Source organism: Pseudozyma hubeiensis (assembly GCF_000403515.1).
Source record: "Pseudozyma hubeiensis SY62 DNA, scaffold: PHS6, whole genome shotgun sequence".
NCBI classification, from domain to species: domain Eukaryota; kingdom Fungi; phylum Basidiomycota; class Ustilaginomycetes; order Ustilaginales; family Ustilaginaceae; genus Pseudozyma; species Pseudozyma hubeiensis.
Genome location: NW_012133788.1, coordinates 18,990 through 36,550, shown reverse-complemented (window position 1 = coordinate 36,550; position 17,561 = coordinate 18,990). Strand labels below are relative to the sequence as shown.

The window sequence follows — 17,561 nt, the reverse complement described above, 5'->3', positions numbered from 1 at the left end:
CAGCACCATAAGCAGCGACCAGATCTCAATCCCATCCAACCATATCCCATCGACACCATCTTGTACCATCCATCCTCATCATCATCATCCAAGGCTATCGTTACTTGCCTGCTGGCTGTTCCACAACAGTACCTTTCCGCGCTCGAACTTAGACTTCCTTCCGCGAAGCTTTCAGCGCGGTCGTCCTTGCAGTGGTCCCGGCAAAAGGTTGGATGCACCACTGCACTCGGAGCCCACATCGCCAGCTGCTCGTCACACTAGACTCGAGCCGATTCTCATATCTTCCGAAGGTGTAAAAGCTCCCAGTGTACAATACGCTCTGCGCCACTCGGCACTAAAAATGACTCGATCGCGTTCAATACCGCTGTCTGGGTCGCGCGCACCTGCGCTCTTCGCTGTTCTAGTTCTGGCCACCCTCTACACAGCATCGTTCGTGAGCAGTGCTTCGATTCAGGCAGCAACGGGTGGCCACGTTCAACCACCAGATTCATTGCTCGTTCGGTCACAGGCCTCGGTACACACTAGCTTCGACTCGATCCTGCCACGACATGGAGACCACGAAGATGAAGCTGCTGCCGAAGGAGACGACCATCAGCAAAGCATGGATCACGACATGCCCATGTCCGTTCAGCACGCAGAACCGGCAAGCGACGGTCTCAAGCATGGAGGACATCACGGCCACGATCACGGTCACGCACATGCTCATCAGGATGTGTCTGCTGACGGTCCATCACCAGCATCAATCCCTGACGCTACTCTTGCCGGCTCTGAGCTGCGAGATCTTCCAGTTTGGCACACACACAAGGGCCACAGCCACTCACACTCTGGTCCGGTCCTTGAGCAGCTGAACGAGACGCTTCTCTTTCGAGCCCACGGTCCGGACCCGCTCAGCTACATCGAGTGGGACTCTGCCTATGGTCTTGGCTCTGCCGCACAGCTGCGACGTTTTGTCTCCAACGCGGATATCTTGGCAGGGAAACCCATGATGGGTGTAGTCGACGACCGATGGAGAAAGCTTCTCGACGAGCAGGATGCAGGGCAACGACAGGAGATTGCTGCCGACATTGCGTCTCGTCTACCGGATGCAGATGACGAGGGACCATCTCGGTATCGGGGTCTTTTGATCCTTCACGTTGTGACTGCCGTCGTCAGCTGCTTCGTGTTGCTGCCTATGGCTCTCGTGCTTCGCGCTGCTCATTCCACTTTGGCACCTTTTATCTCCCTTCTCTACCTCGCCCTTCTTGCAGGCTCCATGCTCGTCTCGGTCGCGTACAAAGCGCTGACTCCACGTCTCTACCCGGACAATGCACACGGCTCGATGGGCTGGGCCATCTTATGGATCTCTCTAATCACTCTAGGTAGCGACGTATTCCGCCTTGCTGGTCAGATTTGGTCCATAATCACGGCTATGGGCTCGCAGAAACGATCAAAGGGAACGTTGTGGCTTGAGGCGGACGGTGGTGCCTCGATGCGGGTGAGCCGGTCTTGGAGAGATGTCGTGGCGACCATGCTGGGTCGAAACCAGCATCAATCTCGTTCCGTCGAAAGCTATGACGCACTGGAAGAGGAAGCCATGCTTTCCGAGGAAGCACAAAGTCACGCCCAGGAGCTTGACATCGAAAAGCACATGCAACACCGCTTCTCATCGAGGCGCAGTCCGAGCAGCTCTCGTTCTCACTCTGGATCCGGTTCTCCTCATAGAGTGCACTTCCAAGACAACGTGCATAGCGAACCTGTCCAATGGGTCGGTAGCGGTAGCACAGCAGTCAGCAGTGCTGGTGGCCAGCCTCGGCACGCACACTTCAGCGAAGATGGCAACGTCATGGTCGCTTCGCCCACCACCACTGCCTGCAACACACCGCGCAACTCTATCTTTGGTGGCGATTCGACGTCCCGACCTCCACTTAGCCTGACAACGATCTCGCTCTGGAACAAGCAGACTCACAGTGATCACACGTCTTGGTCGCAAGATGGCCCTGCCGATGCAGCCGCAGTGCCTGCTTCGGGCAACAAGTCTCGCTCATGCCGATTGAGCACCTTTCGCACGGTAATGCGCTACACACGTGTTGTCGCAGCTCGTTCGTTGCCCGTCTTGGCCTTTGCTACATCGTACGCGGGCCTAGCCGTCTACACAGGTTCGTGCCGTGGCGGGTACAAGAATGTGTGCTTGGCCCACGGCATCAAGGGAGGCATCTTCTTCTGGTTCGGTCTGCTTACTTTTGCACGCTACCTCGGAGCCTATGCAGACTGTGGATGGGCATGGAACAAGCGACCCAGTGGACAGGCAGCCAGGAACAGCAGCGGTGGACGAGCGACGTGGCGTCGTAGGATGCCGAGCGCCGAATTTGTCGAGTGCCTCGTCATCTTCATCTACGGCGCCAGCAATACGTGGATGGAGCGATTCGGCGCTGCTCCAGACGATCCGTATACCATCAAGCAGATTCAGCACATTTCGATCGCCGTCATGTTTTGGTTCGCGGGTCTAATGGGGATGCTGCTGGAAACCAAGTGGATCAGAGATATGCTCTCGTTCCCGATCGTACATAACCATGTGGCCGCAGTTTCTTTGCGGGAGGCTCGAAGGCGACACCGTCGTATCGCGAACGCGCATCAAGATGGAGTCGATGTCGACTTGGAGCTTATGGTGGAAGCGCAAACGCAACCAGCATCCTACTCTGCCTCTTTCAACCCATTCCCTGCGCTTGTCATCGGGGTCACGGGGGTGGCGATGGCTGCCCACCACCAGGACTACCAGTACGAGGTGGACATCCATTCTTTGTGGGGTCTGCTTCTTGCTGGATTCGCACTGCTGCGATGCCTCACGTACTTTTTGCTCTGGCTTCGACCGCCGACGGCCTCGGTGTTGCCCTCTCGTCCGCCTACCGAAGCCTTGGCTGCGTTCTCGCTGTGCTGCGGCGGGCTTGTGTTCATGCTAAGCAGCGAAGAGGTCTCTTTTGCAGCGATGCGTAGCGGCTACGGCGACTTTATGGCTATCCTCAACGTAGCTGTAGCTGTGGTGGCATTGCTGTTCTGCTGGACGACGACGCTCATGATGCTCAAAGGTTGGGCGGTACGCGTCGAGGTGAGGCGTACATTGGTGCAGCAGGAAGAGGAGCAGATGTCGGATCGAGTCCCGAATGCTCTTGGTCTTGAAGCCACCACTGCTGGAGGAGAGCGAGAGCCGAGACATATGCGGGCTAAAGTGGTCTCAGAGCACGTCGATCCAGTCGGTGAGGCTGAGCCCGTGTTTGTGCTCGAAGACGACGAGGATGGGACGGACGACAAGGACGATCAACACCAACAATCCACGAGCCGTGTATCTTCACACGTCATCTGACTCACCATGCCTCAATGATGCTGCAACATGTAACTCTATATGGTCATGTCTGTCGACATCGATGCTAAGTTTACCCCCCTTTGTTTATACCAGGTCCTAGACCAACACAACACCAAGCTGTCCTTCCATGGGATCGCCTACCAATATTCTGTACTTCTGAATGTGTCAACACATCGTTCCACTCCGATCATAGTGCCTTGCTTGTCCAGGGATTCTCGTCATTTGGAGCGTCTTCATCGCGATCGTCCACCCCTACCGCTTCGTTCGAGCAGGCGCGAAGCAGATGTTCTTTTTTTTCAGCAAGCTGTTCTATGAAAAAGCGCGGCTCAACATCTTCGAAAAAATCAGTCGAAATCAGCCTCCACTCTTTCTGTTTTTGGAGCGTGAAAAGGCAGCGATCATGCAGTGACGCTCGAGACCGATCGATGCAGGGTTGCTGGCCTTGCATCGAGCAGACTCTGAGTGTGGGCTAAGCTTGGATTAAGGTTACTGCACACTCTCTTCGAGCTGCTGTACGCTTTCCTCGACTTGCGACGGGCAACCTACTACACAATTTCACACACCGTGCAGAGTATGCTGCCGTAATATGTGTGGGGTCGTAATGATACGCAACCCACAAACCCCAAAATGCAGAACCAACCGGTTGGGTCGTGCTATCGTCGGAGTGAATTGATAAAAAAGATCCGTTTCACGGCAACGTTTTGACGTGATTTTCTTTTTCAGCCGAAATGAACTGTCGAGGAGTTCCCACAAAAGACAGCGATCTGATGGTCCCTGCAGCACCGGCTCGCCAAACCCTCGCATTTGACAGCTGAGCTGAGCTAGACTAGACAGAACGAACACATGCTCATCTTGGCGTACGTCCAGCTCAGCTCAGCCTCTATCCAATTTCTGAAATGTGACAAGCGCAAACAACACTTTCTCACACCAGTCCACACTCGACTCCTGGAGCAAAGTCTGGCTCCGCCCTTCTCCCCAAACCACCATTCTCGTCCGGACTCGATCCGTTGCTATCACTTCACCTCATTACCGGCTGGACAGTCGCGCCAAGAACCTGTCACGTCAACATCAACTCTCACGCAAGCTCGAGCTGCCACCACCAACCCTTTCGATAGCATTGGGACAAGACCGGTCATCTTTGCCCGACCCGATCGCGGCTTGCTCGTGCTTTCTTTCACGCAGCGTGCTACCGAGCAAAGATGGGAGGAGCAGACACCGAGATCCGCATCTAAGCACCACCTTACGAAAGCCGCGTGCCTTTTTGGCTTCCAACGATGCTCGATATCCTGCGGCCAGCCGTCAGCAAGGCGAAGACCGCTCCAGCCCCGGCTCCTCGAGCCGTCTCACCCTCCGCATCCCCGGCTTCGTCCACTTCCACCCTAAAAGCTTCTTCTGCGTATCAGGCCAGATCCGATCATGCCAGATCGAGCAGCAAAGCCCCTGCTGGATCGGCTCGCTCAAAAGGCCAACAAGCGCGGCGTCTGAGCATCGAAAGCGCCGTCTCTTCCTCTCACCGACATAGATCCAATATCCAGAAAGATCGAAGCGACCAGCTTTTTCAACCCAACATTGTCTCCTCCTCTTCCTCTTCACGCTCGTCACCTCGCCTGGCTCCCTTACGCCGCTCCGCTTTTGCTTCGGACCTGGATGCGACACACGTAGTCAAAGGCAGGTCCAAGCATGGACATTACAGCAGCGCGAATATCACCACATCTTCCGTCGATCCTTATCGAGACGAGTCGAGTCCAAAACGCAAGCGCTCTAATGCTCAGAGCCCCCTCCTCGGTGGACTGTACTTTTCCGACCTCATCGTCGTCGCCTTCTTTTATGCCGTCAATCTTTTGCGCACATGCGGCATCGCCGAATTGGTCGATGTCGCGTTTAAGGCGTTCGCATATATCTGCACACGGTTGCCCTTTGACTTCTACCAACGATGGTCGCTCAGTCGTCCTTCGTCCAGCCAGTATGGTTGGTATCAGCCTCTCACCGCATCTTCCGCGACCGCACACCACAAATCACATACGCGCCAGTCCAGGTCCCTGGCAACTCGGCTGGAGCCCGCATCAGCTTACACCTCGGCCACCGCCGTCTCGGCAATCGCTTCCTCCTCTGACGAAGAGACTACGTCGCACGACGCATTCGAAGAAGATGCTCAGCTATCACCATTCCACCACCTGACGCTGCTCCTCGTCAGGTTCGCTTGCACTAGCTTCCCACATCTCGTTCCGCGTGTCCTTTTCGCCGAAGAGACCATCGGCCCCCTCGTTCGATGGAGGACCGGCGGAGGGGCAGCCGGCATTGTAAGGGAATTCACAAGCGACTCGCGTTCGCCAGAATCTTCTTCCGCAACCGCTGCACTGCCTCGTGCCGCGATCAAGAACGATCCGCTGCGCAAGGCCGCTGGTACGGCTAGCACCGCGGCTTCTTCCGACAGGTCCAAGTCTAAGCCAAAATCATCTCAAATGTATACCCGGCCGGGCTTTCGTGCCTTTTGGATTGGTGCGGACGCACACGTCCCCGTCGAAGTTCGACGTTCCGATCCCTCTTCCCAATCAGCTTCCACGTTGCTCTACCTGCACGGCGGTGGCTTCTCGCTCGGCTCGGTTGCGTTCTACGCCGAGGCGCTCATTCGTATCGTGACCAAGGTCTGCGCTATGGAGGATCGCGATAATGACGCCCGCTGTGTGGCTGTCGAGTACGACCTCGGTCCCACCTCGCGTTTCCCGGGTCCCCTGCTGCAGTGCCTCAGATGCTACGCCCATCTCGTCGAAGTGGAAGGCATCGATCCCGCGTGCATCACCATTGCTGGTGACAGCGCCGGTGGCAACCTCACCATGGCCATGCTTCTTTGCCTGGATGGGCAGGCTCGCGGCGATGCCAGACTCGCCGAGAGGGAGTGGAGTTCGCTCCCAATGCCCGGAAAGGCCATCTTGATCAGCCCGTGGGCGGACCTGCGTCCCTCGAGCTCGTTGGCCTTTGCTCCTCTGCGACAAGCTGCCGCCGCTACTCCTCCATCAGCAGCCGCGTCCTCGAAAAAGCCATCCTCAAAGATGGACGGCGATTCCCACGCGCGGTCGGACCATCCCCGCGAATCCAACGCTGTTGGCGTATCCGCGTGGACCGAAGCAATTGGACAGCATGAATGGGACTATGTCGCTGCCGAAGCGCTCATGCATTTCGCACAGCTATACGCTGGCGTTCTCAAGACCCCACGCAGGGTCAGGGGTCCAATGGGATGGGTCGCTAATATATGTGCAGTGCTTGCTGGCGACGACCAGGATGCTGACAGTCCTCGTATCGATAGGGAGGCAAATCCCACTGCCACCGCGCCGCTGGCAATCCTACGCACACTTCTGTCGCCTCCGCAACGAGTCGCTCGAGCCGCGCACAGCATGCTGACAGAGCCTCTGCTGAACCGAGCCAACACCGCCGCGGCCACCTTCTCACCCAGGACTCGGTCGACAACAGACGCCTTCAACCAAGTCCGTCACATTCGTTCAACGACGGCCGGCCCGCTTGAACCCATCTTTCCTCCCGAGGAACGCGAAACCGATGCCGTGGCAAGCACCGCTGACCTCTACATCCCCATCTGGAACGATCAGCTTGACGATGTTAAGCGTGAAAAAGCCAAACGAGGCTCGGGCGATCCGGACTTTGAGCAAGCGAAGGCTCTTTTGGAGAATAGCAAGCTGGTCAATCCTGCCATTGGTGATTGGAGCCGCATCAAGCTAAAGCACGGCATGTTGGTGCTCTGGGGAGATCGCGAGCGGCTCGCAGACGACATCGAAATCTGGATCGACCGCATCAGGCAATCGCAGTCCACCCGAAGTCAGCTGCATGTCCCAGAAGACGACAAGCCGGGCCAAGATTTCGACTCGTCCTCTCGCTTCTCAGCAACTCCGAATCCTCAGATGCACACTAGCGGCCAGACTTTGCAGGAGAGGCGCGCAGCATCGCGATCTCCGCACAGACTGCCACCAGAAGAGGACGAGCGAGGCGTCGACTGGTTGTGTACTGCCGTCGAGCACGGACCGGGCGGCGTGCACGCTTGGCCGTTCGTCTCAATGTACCTCGCTGGATCTGAAGCCGAGCGCGAGAAAGGGCTCGAGATCATTGCCCGCTTCATCGCAGAGCCTGCACCCAGTCCAGCATCGTCGCTTCCGCCCACGCCGACGTCGCCTGTTGCATCGTTGGCCGTGCAACTGCCCGACAATCACCAACATCGTTACCTCTCTACCGCCGCCAATTCTCCTCCGCATCTCAACGCCGTCTCCCCCGCTGGATCCATGCCGAGCGACATCTCGCGTGGCGATGAGGACGAGAACGATTATCCTTTCCCCGGTTCTAGCTACACCGACTCCGAAGGCTGGGATCCCAGCGACCAGAACGAGCTTGGTCTTGAAGGTGTCTACCCTCACGAGACAATGTGGACTCAGCCGACGCCGACTCCATCGACGGGTATGGGAACGCCGCTCGACAGTGACGTGGAGCACGAGGGCCTTGGTCCCGACGAACTCGTGCACCGCATTGGCCTCGGGCTGGGCGGTCACGATGCTGCACAGCGTACCGAACACGCCGCCACGATGATGGAGCCCGTGCATTTGCATCGTCCGGCCCAAGCCGTCGGATCGACTTGGATTCAGCCCAGTCGATCTGAAGAACGGGCGGCATCGACACAGTCGCATGGCCGTGCATCATCAGCAGCGACTGCGCGACACGCTTCTGCGCAGCGCCTAGGTGGTTCCGTTGGCGGTCGTTCGCTGGCTGAGCTGGAAGCCGAATCGGATATGAGCGCTCCCCCCTCTCGACCAGACTCACCTGGCTCAGCGGTGCGGGAAGAGGAAGGCAGCTACGACTCGCACGACGATGACGACGACGACGACGATCTCGATGCGCCTTCACCACAGGAACTGGATCGCGACGCTTTCTTCGGCGCTCCTGTAGCGTATGCCGATGACGCCATTCCTATGGACCCGGGCTTTTATGGATTGGCTCACTACCACACGCTCCGACCGGAGGGCCTCTCGGACATTGCTGAAGAGGAGTCTCAATTCGACACGTCCTCGGTGCTGAGCAGCGGCGGCAACGGCGGTAGCGAGGCCTTGTCTCCTGGATCCAGCGGCGTCACCTTCTCACCCGAAGATGGAAGATCGCCCAATGTGGGAGCAACGAGAGTGGCCTCGTCGAATGCGGCAAGATATGCAGCCGGCTATACACCCTCAGCGGCCGAGATGGCCAGGCTGAGAGAGGCACTCGACGAGCGTGAGCGTCAGTACCAGCAACACTTCGCACGCAGCGCTGGGCGGTTCCCCATAGAAGATGAAGACGAATCGCTGGGAAACGATGACGGATTGGATGGTGATGTTGACTGGCTCGACATGGACCACGGTCAGCAGCAGCAGCAGCAGGGACAGAGCCCTTGGATGTCGTCCGCTGAACTTCCGAATATCGGTTCCACCAACGGGCCTAGCGTCACAGTTGGGGCTGACGCACGTACACTGGTCTCGAAGCCAGCGGGAGGGTCCGAACCACGACTGCCTCCTCGCCCAAGGAGACCCAATGATCTGGAGGATGCTGATGCTCCCGATGTCTGGTGGTAGTTCTGCCCGCTTGGTTCGAGCAGCCACCCCTGCACTGCATGCACCCTCATTTTGTACACTCGTTTCTCGCGCTGAACAGTTGCCTTTTGATTGCCAGCTGCCATTTGTCATTCGCAGATGGTGCAATGTTATACGCGTGCTATGCAGGTTCGTTGCAAAACGGCGCTGTGTGAAGCTTCAGCAGTGGTACTATTTGAGCTGCGAGGTCAACAAGGTGGCTTGATGCTCGACGAAGTGAGTCTACGAATGAGAGCGGAAGTTTCTTCTGCTGATCAGGGCAAGATCGCATCTTCAAAAGCGACGCGTCTGGCAAGTCGAGGTTGATTACAGCCTCTACAGGCACTACTGTGCGCGCGCGGACCTCTTCCAGCCTGCCGCGTTTGGGCGGACGCGTTTTCAGCGTCCGCCAAATTGAGCACTATCAGTCATCTCACGCGAACGGACCTACCTGATGCTGATTCAACTGAGATAGCATGGAGCCAGCGACCTCTGCTTTGGCACCTCCATGCTTCATCGTCTCAACAGCCTGGCTGAGTCAACGGCTGGCTAACACAGCTATGCTGAGCTATGTTGAACTATGCTGGGGCAGCGAGGAGCAATGCGCAGCAAGAGATGAACATATATAATCTCCTTCCTTCCCAAGTTAGCGGTCTGCCCCCTTTCTTCTCAGGGTCCGATGTGCCGGGCGAGGAGGGTCAAATTCCCTCGAAAAGGTGAACCCTTTCTTAGCGTTCGCCAAAGCACAGAATGTGTTGATCTTCTCTTACATCCACCCACACGACCTATCGCAACACTACATCCCCCACACAGCAACTAATTACGAAGATGTTGGCAATCAACTCGACAAGGCAATCTCTGATCTCGGGAGCCCGCATGCTCTCGACCTCGGCCGTTCGCAACGATCTGGCGCGGATGCAGGTGCTCGGCCGCCTGGCCGCCGACCCGGAACTCAAGTCGACCAAGAACGGCAAGGATTACGTGCGCTACACCGTCGCCACCTCGGATCCTCCTACCGGCCCTGCTGAGGATGGCGAACGTGCTCCTACGACCACAAGCTACCACAGGTTCTACGTGTTCGGCGAACGCGGTGTGGACAGGATGAAGAACATCAAGAAGGGCTACCGCGTGTTGGTCGATGCCGAGTTCAGGATCGAGAGGACGCCCGCCGAGGGAGAGCTGCCTGCTAAGGATACGCTGCTCGCGCTGCACCGTAAGTACATGGATGTTTACGACCCAGTGATTGCGGTCGCAGTAGCTGGCTGACACTGACTGTAAACCAATTGACCTCTATTTTCCGCCGTGATATGGTGTGACGTATAACAGGTGGTATTCAGGTGATCTCGAAGCCCAAGGAGGCTGGTGAAGCTTAAACCACGGCCGAAAAGATCCCGTCCTGGAGTCTGGCTTTGCAAGGTACGACATCATCGTTGCCGCCTCGCATGAAGCTCCTCACTCGCTTATATACACCACTCTCTATTTGAGCTCGCTGGAATCTACAAAAGTCATCCGCATAGCCGTATGTGTGTGTGTACACCAGTGCCGTCGCACAGGGTACCGATTGAGTCAACAAGAACAAAGGTATCATGAAAATTCTTGGCTTTGTTAGACCAACGAAGTTCTCTTACACCAAAATTCGTCGTCGGCAACTCGTACGTAATCTGAAATTTGGCGGGTAGAGGCCAGAGGCTCAGGAGCCAATCACGAGCGATCCAAAACCAATTCGCCAACTGAGCCTACTTCGCCAAAGCGTGGTTGTCTGCAGCAACGCGCTCCTTCACACGAGACCAGTTCAAAGTGTCGACGTGGCTGGCTTGGCAGACTAGTCAGGGAGCGGACTAGCGCATTATGCGGAGAAGCAAGTCAAAGAGTGGGCTCATGTGCACAGCTGCTTGCGGAAGGCAAATCTTTCCCATCACAAGCGGCTGTAGATCACTTCCCGAAGAGCGACGAACGAAGCGGCGGCTTGCCTAAGACGACATGAGGGGATTCGTGTCACGAGGAAGGCAGCCTACGGGCATATGTGGGCGCCAAAATAAAATAAATAATGCCAATAAACAGTGGTGGCGCTTCGCCGCCTTCGACTGACTCGGATGCTGCAAAGATTTTTCGTCCCAAACGCAATGGCACAAGGCGAAATATCGATTGCCGGTAAAACAATCTCGCCTGTTTGGAATGCTTAGCTCTGCCCCGCCATGAGAAGGCGACATTTTTAGCGAGCGGCGGCAACCGACACAAATGTATGAGCATGTCGGACCTGACCCGAATGAGAAGAAAACACACCTGCATACCGCCTTGGTGCCTCCTAAAGCCTTTGAGCAAATCACGGCAATTACCCTGACGGCTTCGCCATCGGCCAATCCGACATTTTGCGTTTGTCCGCTCTCCGTTGGCGGCGCCTTGCCTTTTCGACGGAAAGTCTCTCGTACAGACCATTCTGGAGACGTGGCGACTGCATCCTTTCCTTCTCCCCCTCCTCACCTGTCCATCTGGATCTGCCCAATCCTAGCAGATCTCGTCGCTTCCCTACAGCCAACTACCATCTCACCATCTCTATCTCGATTCTGACCATGGATCGAACCTTGTGCCCTCTGAGGCAAATCCGACAGGCTTGCCCGTACATGGGCCGTGTCTCGATGCCTCAGCTTCGACAGATGTCGACCACCGTCGTGCATCCCGGAGGCCCCACTCGCCTCATCTCCCAGGCTCAGCAGTGCCCCGTCATGAGCCAGAGCCTCACCATCCAGGCTGAGCAGACCAGCGGTGTCGCTGCCAACGCCTCTGCACCCACCTTTGGCGCCTCGGGCAGCTCCTTCTTCGCCAACGCTGCTCGTCCCACTTTTGCTGCCGTCGCCGCCGCCGCTTCGGGCTGTCCCTTCTCCAACCATATGAATGGTGGCGCCGCTCAGCAGGTACGATCGTACGTTTCGCGCTCCGAGGCTACCCGCGCCTCTGTCGCTCAGCCGGACGACATCGAGCGTCTCCACGCCAAGGAGGGCATCAGCCTCGCCGACCAGGCCAACGCCGAAAAGTGCCCTCACGCCCGCAAGCTCGCCGAAGTGGCCGCCGCTGCTGCTGCCACCGACTCGCTGCCCCAGCACCAGCGCAGAAAGAGCATCAAGAACAAGCAGGTGCGCACCCCCGGTTCCGGTTTGGGTGTTCACCCCGAGCCCGAAGCCTACGACCGACCTGGCTTCCATTACGAAAAGTTCTATCACGATCAGCTCCAGGCCAAGCATGCCGACAAGTCGTACCGCTACTTCAACAACATCAATCGCCTTGCCGGCAAGGCTCCCAAAGGTCATCTCTCTGCCGAGGCCGACGAGATCACCGTCTGGTGTGCCAACGACTACCAGAACATGAGCCGTCACCCCGCTGTGCTCGAGGCCATGAAGGATACGCTCGACAAGTACGGCGCCGGCGCTGGTGGCACCCGTAACATCGCTGGTCACAACCGTCACGTCGAGACCATCGAGCAGACGCTGGCACAGCTCCACCGCAAGGATGCGGCGCTCGTGTTTGGCTCGTGCTATGCCGCCAACGATGCCACGCTTACCATCCTCGGCTCCAAGCTGCCCAACTGCGTCATCCTCTCCGACTCGAGCAACCACGCCTCGATGATCCAAGGCATCAAGCATTCGGGTGCCAAGAAGGTCATCTACAAGCACAACGATATGGCTGACCTCGAGGCCAAGCTGCAGGCCATCCCCGTAGACGTGCCCAAGATCATCGCCTTCGAATCTGTTTACTCCATGTGCGGAACCGTCGGCCCCATCGAGAAGACGATCGAGCTGGCTGAAAAGTACGGAGCCATCACCTTCCTTGACGAGGTGCACGCGGTCGGCATGTACGGCCCTCGCGGCGCCGGTGTCGCCGAGCACCTCGACTGGGATGCGCAGGTGGCTCAGGGTGACAAGCCTGGTCTGCTCAAGGGTAGCATCATGGATCGCATCGACATCATCACCGGTACTCTCGGCAAAGCTTACGGTAACGTCGGCGGGTACATTGCCGGCTCGAACCGCTTTGTGGATCTGATTCGCTGCTTTGCTCCTCAGTTCATCTTTTCTACGACGCTCCCTCCTGCCGTGCTCACCGGTGCCAATACTGCCATCCAGGTGCTGATGGAGTCCAACGACTCGCGCATCCTGCAGCAGGTGCGTACGCGCGAGACCAAGGACAAGCTCATCGCCGCTGGCATTCCGCTCCAGCACAATCCTTCGCACATTGTTCCTGTGCTCGTTGGTGATGCCGCCAAAGCCAAGGCCGCTTCCGACATGCTGCTCGAGGAGTACGGTTGCTACGTGCAACCCATCAACTTCCCCACCGTCGCCCGCGGTCTCGAGAGGCTGCGCGTGACGCCTACTCCTGGACACACCTCTGCCGACGTCGATCACCTCGTCTACGCCCTCACGCAGATCTGGAAGGAGCTTGGCCTGCGCACCGTCGACGATCTGCGTGCCGCACCCGAAGGAGAGGATGCGCTCGCCGACCTGTTCAAGGCTTCTGAGCAGACGGCCCGGGAGAACCCTCTTTGGACCGACAAGCTGCTCGGCTTGAACGAGCTCAAGGCCAACATCCGTGCCAACGGCTTCGCCGCTCGTGGCCCGAGTGTTGCTGCTCCGCCTGCGGCTCGCGCAGTCGGCGTCGCTGCCTGACCTGGTTTTCCCCAGATCTCGTCTCAATCCCCTTCCCTTTCCGTGTCCCGAGTTCGACCGGTGGTCGTTCTCGCTGTGCTGGAACGAAATGCAAGTTCCTCCACCCCTAGTCTTGCTCGTTGTCGCCTGTGATGTTTGTTGAGTGTCCCGAACGTTGAGTTTTCTTGAGGCGGTGGGAATGGGGAGACGGCATGCTTCAGGATAAATATCGTGTGCAATTTCGTGCGAGAAAATTGTTTGACGAGGGTGCGTGACCAGCTCCAGAAGAAAATGTCGGACACAAGGTGGCCAGCCAAGAAGAAAATAATCTCTGCTCGACCCGACTCTGAGCGATGCTTTTTGTGGTCTCGTAAGGCCTTGACCACACGAGAGCCGACCAAGAAGTTCACCGTCACCTCCATCCTCATCGACAGCATCATCGTTTGTCATTACGTCGGCTTTGCACCTACATCTCTACACCTCAATCGCAACGGTCCGCCCGCGAAGAGCACCTGTCTCAGCATGTTGTCGTCAATCGGAAGCGCAGTTGCCTCCTCCTCACGCACCGTCGTGCGATCCAGCACGCGTCGCATCACATCGACTGCCATGCGATCCTTCGCCACCACCGGCCTTGTCCGAAACGCACCTGCACCCGTAGATGCCAAGATCTCCACCATCGTCGACCAGATTGAAAAGCTCACGCTCCTCGAAGCAGCAGACTTGGTATCGCATCTCAAGACTCGACTGAACATCACGGAAATCGCCATGCCCGCAGCCTCGGCCTCTGCTGCTGCACCAGCAGCCGCCGCAGGTGCAGCAGAGCCAGAGGAGGAAGCAGCAAAGCCCAAGGAAAAGACCGTCTTTACACTCAAGCTCACCGGTCTGAAGGATCCCACCGCCAAAGCCAAGGTCATCAGGGAGGTCAAGGCCGTCAACACCACCATGAATCTCGTCGAGGCAAAGAAGTTCGTAGAGTCGACACCACAGGTGCTCAAGGAGGGGTTGAACAAGGAGGATGCGGACAAGTTGAAGGCGGCTATCGAGGCTGCGGGTGGTACCGTCGAGCTGGAGTAAGTTGGCAAGATGAGACGGCTCACACTGCCCCCCTTTTGATCGTACGCCGCGCAGCGTTTGGATCGCTGCTATCGCCGTCACTCGCAAGGATCCCCGCTGTCAGACTACAGCTACTACATTCAGAGCTATCTCGACCTCTGTCTGCTTGAGACATCATTCATTGTACTTTTCTCCCGCAGTCTTGCCCCAAAAGCAATGTAACATTCAGCCTTTATCTTTGCATCACTTCGGCAAGACACGGACGTTTCGAGACTGATCTCACGCATTCAACAGAAGTTGGTGGCCGATGTGGTTGAATTCTATGCCCAGGCGTCAACACGGTGCGCATTGTCCTCGTTCCTGGCGCCCTTGTTCTTGCTCTCTGCGCGTGTAGGGTGCTGACCATAGAAATGCTGTGCCACCATGTCCCTGACCATCTCGCCGATGGCCAGACTCGACGTCAATCCTGGACTCTCGATGCCGAGCAAGCTGATCATCGCACCGCCTTCTACCTTGTCCACGCTGTCCTTGGCGGGCGAGATGCAGCTGCTGCTAGGCTTGGGTAGACCCGGAGCTCGCTGCCACAACCTCTGCGCACCGAGATCGTTCGAGTTGTGCCAGAGGAACTGGAAGTCCATGAACGCTTTCGTCTCCGGACCGATGAGCTTCGGTCGGATACCGGCGTAGTCGGGTGCCAGGCCGGTCTTGTCGATGTTCGGCAGGTATTCCGTGATGGAGGCGTACATGCTCTCGATACGGGCATCGTCGACGACGAGCGCTCGTTTCCAAAAGTCGATCGCTTCCGGTGAGTTGGAAGATGGTGGCGAGATCCACTCAGTATCGGGACCGAAACGGATGTTGCCATCGAGGTCGAGGGTGAGATGCGTGCCGAGCGATGTGTGGGCGTGTGTGCCTTTGTTGCGGGTATCTGGACAAGGGTAGATGAGGTGCTTGATGCCGTTAGCTCCTGGTCCCTTGTACGAAGCGTAGTTGCCCTTGGAGTGCCACATGGGGATGGCGTCCTGTTCGGGCCCGCCGAGCTCAGAGAGCAACGAGTTGAGGACCATAGGTGCATTGAGACCGGACGTGTTGATGACCACTTTGGCGAGCAAGGCATCTGCATCAGCAGCAGAAGAGTCGCCGGAATCAGAGGTGAGCGTCTGCACGATCCAGCCGTCCTGCGATCCGTCAGAACCACGCTTCGAGTTGACGGCGCTGCGGTCGGGCTGATTGGGGTCGACGCGAACGACTTTGGTATCGTAGACGATCTCGGCGTTCTCGGCATCGAGTATTTCTTTTTCGAGATTTGCCATGAGTTCGTGACTGCTGACGATGCCGGTGCGCTCCGACAGCAGCGCCCAGGCAATGTTGTCAGAGAGATGCGGCTCGAGCTCTCGTGCTTCTTGACCCGTGATCAGTCTGGTTGGCGGTGCGAGGGGTCCAAGAGCGTCGCAATGGGACTGAAGCTTTTCGAGGTAGGCTTTGGAGAAGTTGGCTCCAACGACGAGCTTTTTGGTCTGCTTGTGCGGTATGGATTGCTCTTGACACCGCTGATACATGAGCTCGCGGCCGCGCAGGCACAAGCGGGTCTTGAGCGAATCTGGCGGGTAGTAGAGGCCCGCATGGATGACCTCGCTATTGCGTGAGCTTGTCTCTTCACCGAAAGACTTGTTTCGCTCGACGAGGTAGGTGGTCTTTTCTGGCCAGCGCGCAGCAAGGGCCGATGCGATCGAGAGGCCGACAACGCCTCCTCCGACGATAAGATGGTCGACCACGAGCTCGGGCTGCTTGGGTGGAAATCGAGACCGCGGTGGAAGAGAGGCGATCAGGGGGCGGACCGCTTCGGTCGCAAGACTACGATGCAGCAGCGGTGCCCGTCTTATCGCTGCACGCGATGAACGTTGGAGGATCATGGCTGTTAATAACCGTGCTGCCGATGCCGCATCGCAAGCCCGTTGCTTTTATGGTTGAGGCGTCGTGACGTCGTGACTCGAACTCTGAGCCGTCGAGCGGCTTCACAGAGACTATCAGAGGTTGCGTTGGGAACGTGCAGTACGGAAACATCCGAATGAGCAGGAGATGAGGATTGCTGAGCTGCATCGCTGCTTGTCGAGATGGAGGCCGCTTGTCGGTGACGCCGAACAACGCCGTTCTGAAAGCCGGACAAACCATAACTGTCAAGGATGAAAATCTTACATTCATGAAAATTCAATGAGGCAGAGCCAGCATCATCGTGCGTGTGCGTGAAATATCCTGCGCGTCACAACCCGAGGCTGAGGCGCCGTCTTTCCTCCACAACTACGCGCAGCACAGGCACGGCTCAGCTCAAACACGTATACCGTAGAGACTCGATTTGTGAATGGCCTCGACTTATTTTTCCGCGTTGAGTCTCGACAGATCGGCTAACAGGCTGGCAAAGGGTCGAGCACCAGAGTCGTGATTGCAGCGGATAACTTACTGAGTCCACACAGCCTTTTGTCTCCTTCTCCACAACATCAACGACAGCGATCTGTGTTTCTCTTTTATCACCTCCCCTTCGATCACTGTCCTCACCTGATCAGCCGTCGAATCCTCAACAACTACGACTTCGCGGTCGAGCCCTATCTTTCCTTCCGCTCTCTCAATCTCAACGCAGCGCGCAATTAGCTCCGATCGTTCACTTCACGAAATCCTTATCTGCGCGTACCTCCAATCCATCCACGGCAACGCATCGCGGCGGTACTCGCATCCTTCATCGTCGCAGTTCATCTTCTCGAAAGACATCCGGCAGTTTCGACAAAGGAAGGCGCAGTCATAGACCTTTTCCTTCGTCCTCTCGTAACCTTTGCACACGCACCTCGTCCACCCAGGTCCCTTCCATCTACACAAGCGCCAACATGTCGAGCTGGAGCAGCTGGTTCGGCAAGAAGGACAACAAGAACTCGGCGAGAGATGCGATAG

General features: G+C 57.2%; 7 protein-coding genes across 7 annotated transcripts; 5 read left to right on the top strand and 2 right to left on the bottom strand.

The window, feature by feature from the left end:
* Positions 1 to 340: 340 nt before the first annotated feature.
* PHSY_000364 (integral membrane protein) lies at positions 341 to 3,337 on the top strand (the record flags this gene model as incomplete). Its single annotated transcript, XM_012331005.1, has 1 exon — positions 341 to 3,337. One exon carries the CDS (start codon positions 341 to 343, stop codon positions 3,335 to 3,337), a length of 2,997 nt encoding a protein of 998 aa, XP_012186395.1.
* Positions 3,338 to 4,611: 1,274 nt separating this feature from the next.
* Positions 4,612 to 8,937, top strand: PHSY_000363 (potential esterase/lipase; the record flags this gene model as incomplete). The annotated part of the gene is made up of 1 exon (XM_012331004.1): positions 4,612 to 8,937. The coding sequence occupies one exon, from the start codon at positions 4,612 to 4,614 to the stop codon at positions 8,935 to 8,937; it is 4,326 nt and encodes a 1,441-aa protein (XP_012186394.1).
* Positions 8,938 to 9,849: 912 nt separating this feature from the next.
* PHSY_000362 (hypothetical protein) lies at positions 9,850 to 10,200 on the top strand (the record flags this gene model as incomplete). The annotated part of the gene is made up of 1 exon (XM_012331003.1): positions 9,850 to 10,200. The coding sequence occupies one exon, from the start codon at positions 9,850 to 9,852 to the stop codon at positions 10,198 to 10,200; it is 351 nt and encodes a 116-aa protein (XP_012186393.1).
* Positions 10,201 to 11,588: 1,388 nt separating this feature from the next.
* PHSY_000361 (5-aminolevulinate synthase) lies at positions 11,589 to 13,589 on the top strand (the record flags this gene model as incomplete). Its single annotated transcript, XM_012331002.1, has 1 exon — positions 11,589 to 13,589. One exon carries the CDS (start codon positions 11,589 to 11,591, stop codon positions 13,587 to 13,589), a length of 2,001 nt encoding a protein of 666 aa, XP_012186392.1.
* A 270-nt stretch (positions 13,590 to 13,859) lies between these two features.
* On the top strand, positions 13,860 to 14,642 carry PHSY_000360 (likely mitochondrial ribosomal protein; the record flags this gene model as incomplete). Its single annotated transcript, XM_012331001.1, has 1 exon — positions 13,860 to 14,642. One exon carries the CDS (start codon positions 13,860 to 13,862, stop codon positions 14,640 to 14,642), a length of 783 nt encoding a protein of 260 aa, XP_012186391.1.
* A 299-nt stretch (positions 14,643 to 14,941) lies between these two features.
* Positions 14,942 to 16,180, bottom strand: PHSY_000359 (hypothetical protein; the record flags this gene model as incomplete). The annotated part of the gene is made up of 1 exon (XM_012331000.1): positions 14,942 to 16,180. One exon carries the CDS (start codon positions 16,178 to 16,180, stop codon positions 14,942 to 14,944), a length of 1,239 nt encoding a protein of 412 aa, XP_012186390.1.
* A 295-nt stretch (positions 16,181 to 16,475) lies between these two features.
* Positions 16,476 to 17,384, bottom strand: PHSY_000358 (26S proteasome non-ATPase regulatory subunit 1; the record flags this gene model as incomplete). Its single annotated transcript, XM_012330999.1, has 2 exons — positions 16,476 to 16,773; positions 17,308 to 17,384. The coding sequence occupies 2 exons, from the start codon at positions 17,382 to 17,384 to the stop codon at positions 16,476 to 16,478; spliced, it is 375 nt and encodes a 124-aa protein (XP_012186389.1).
* Positions 17,385 to 17,561: the final 177 nt, after the last annotated feature.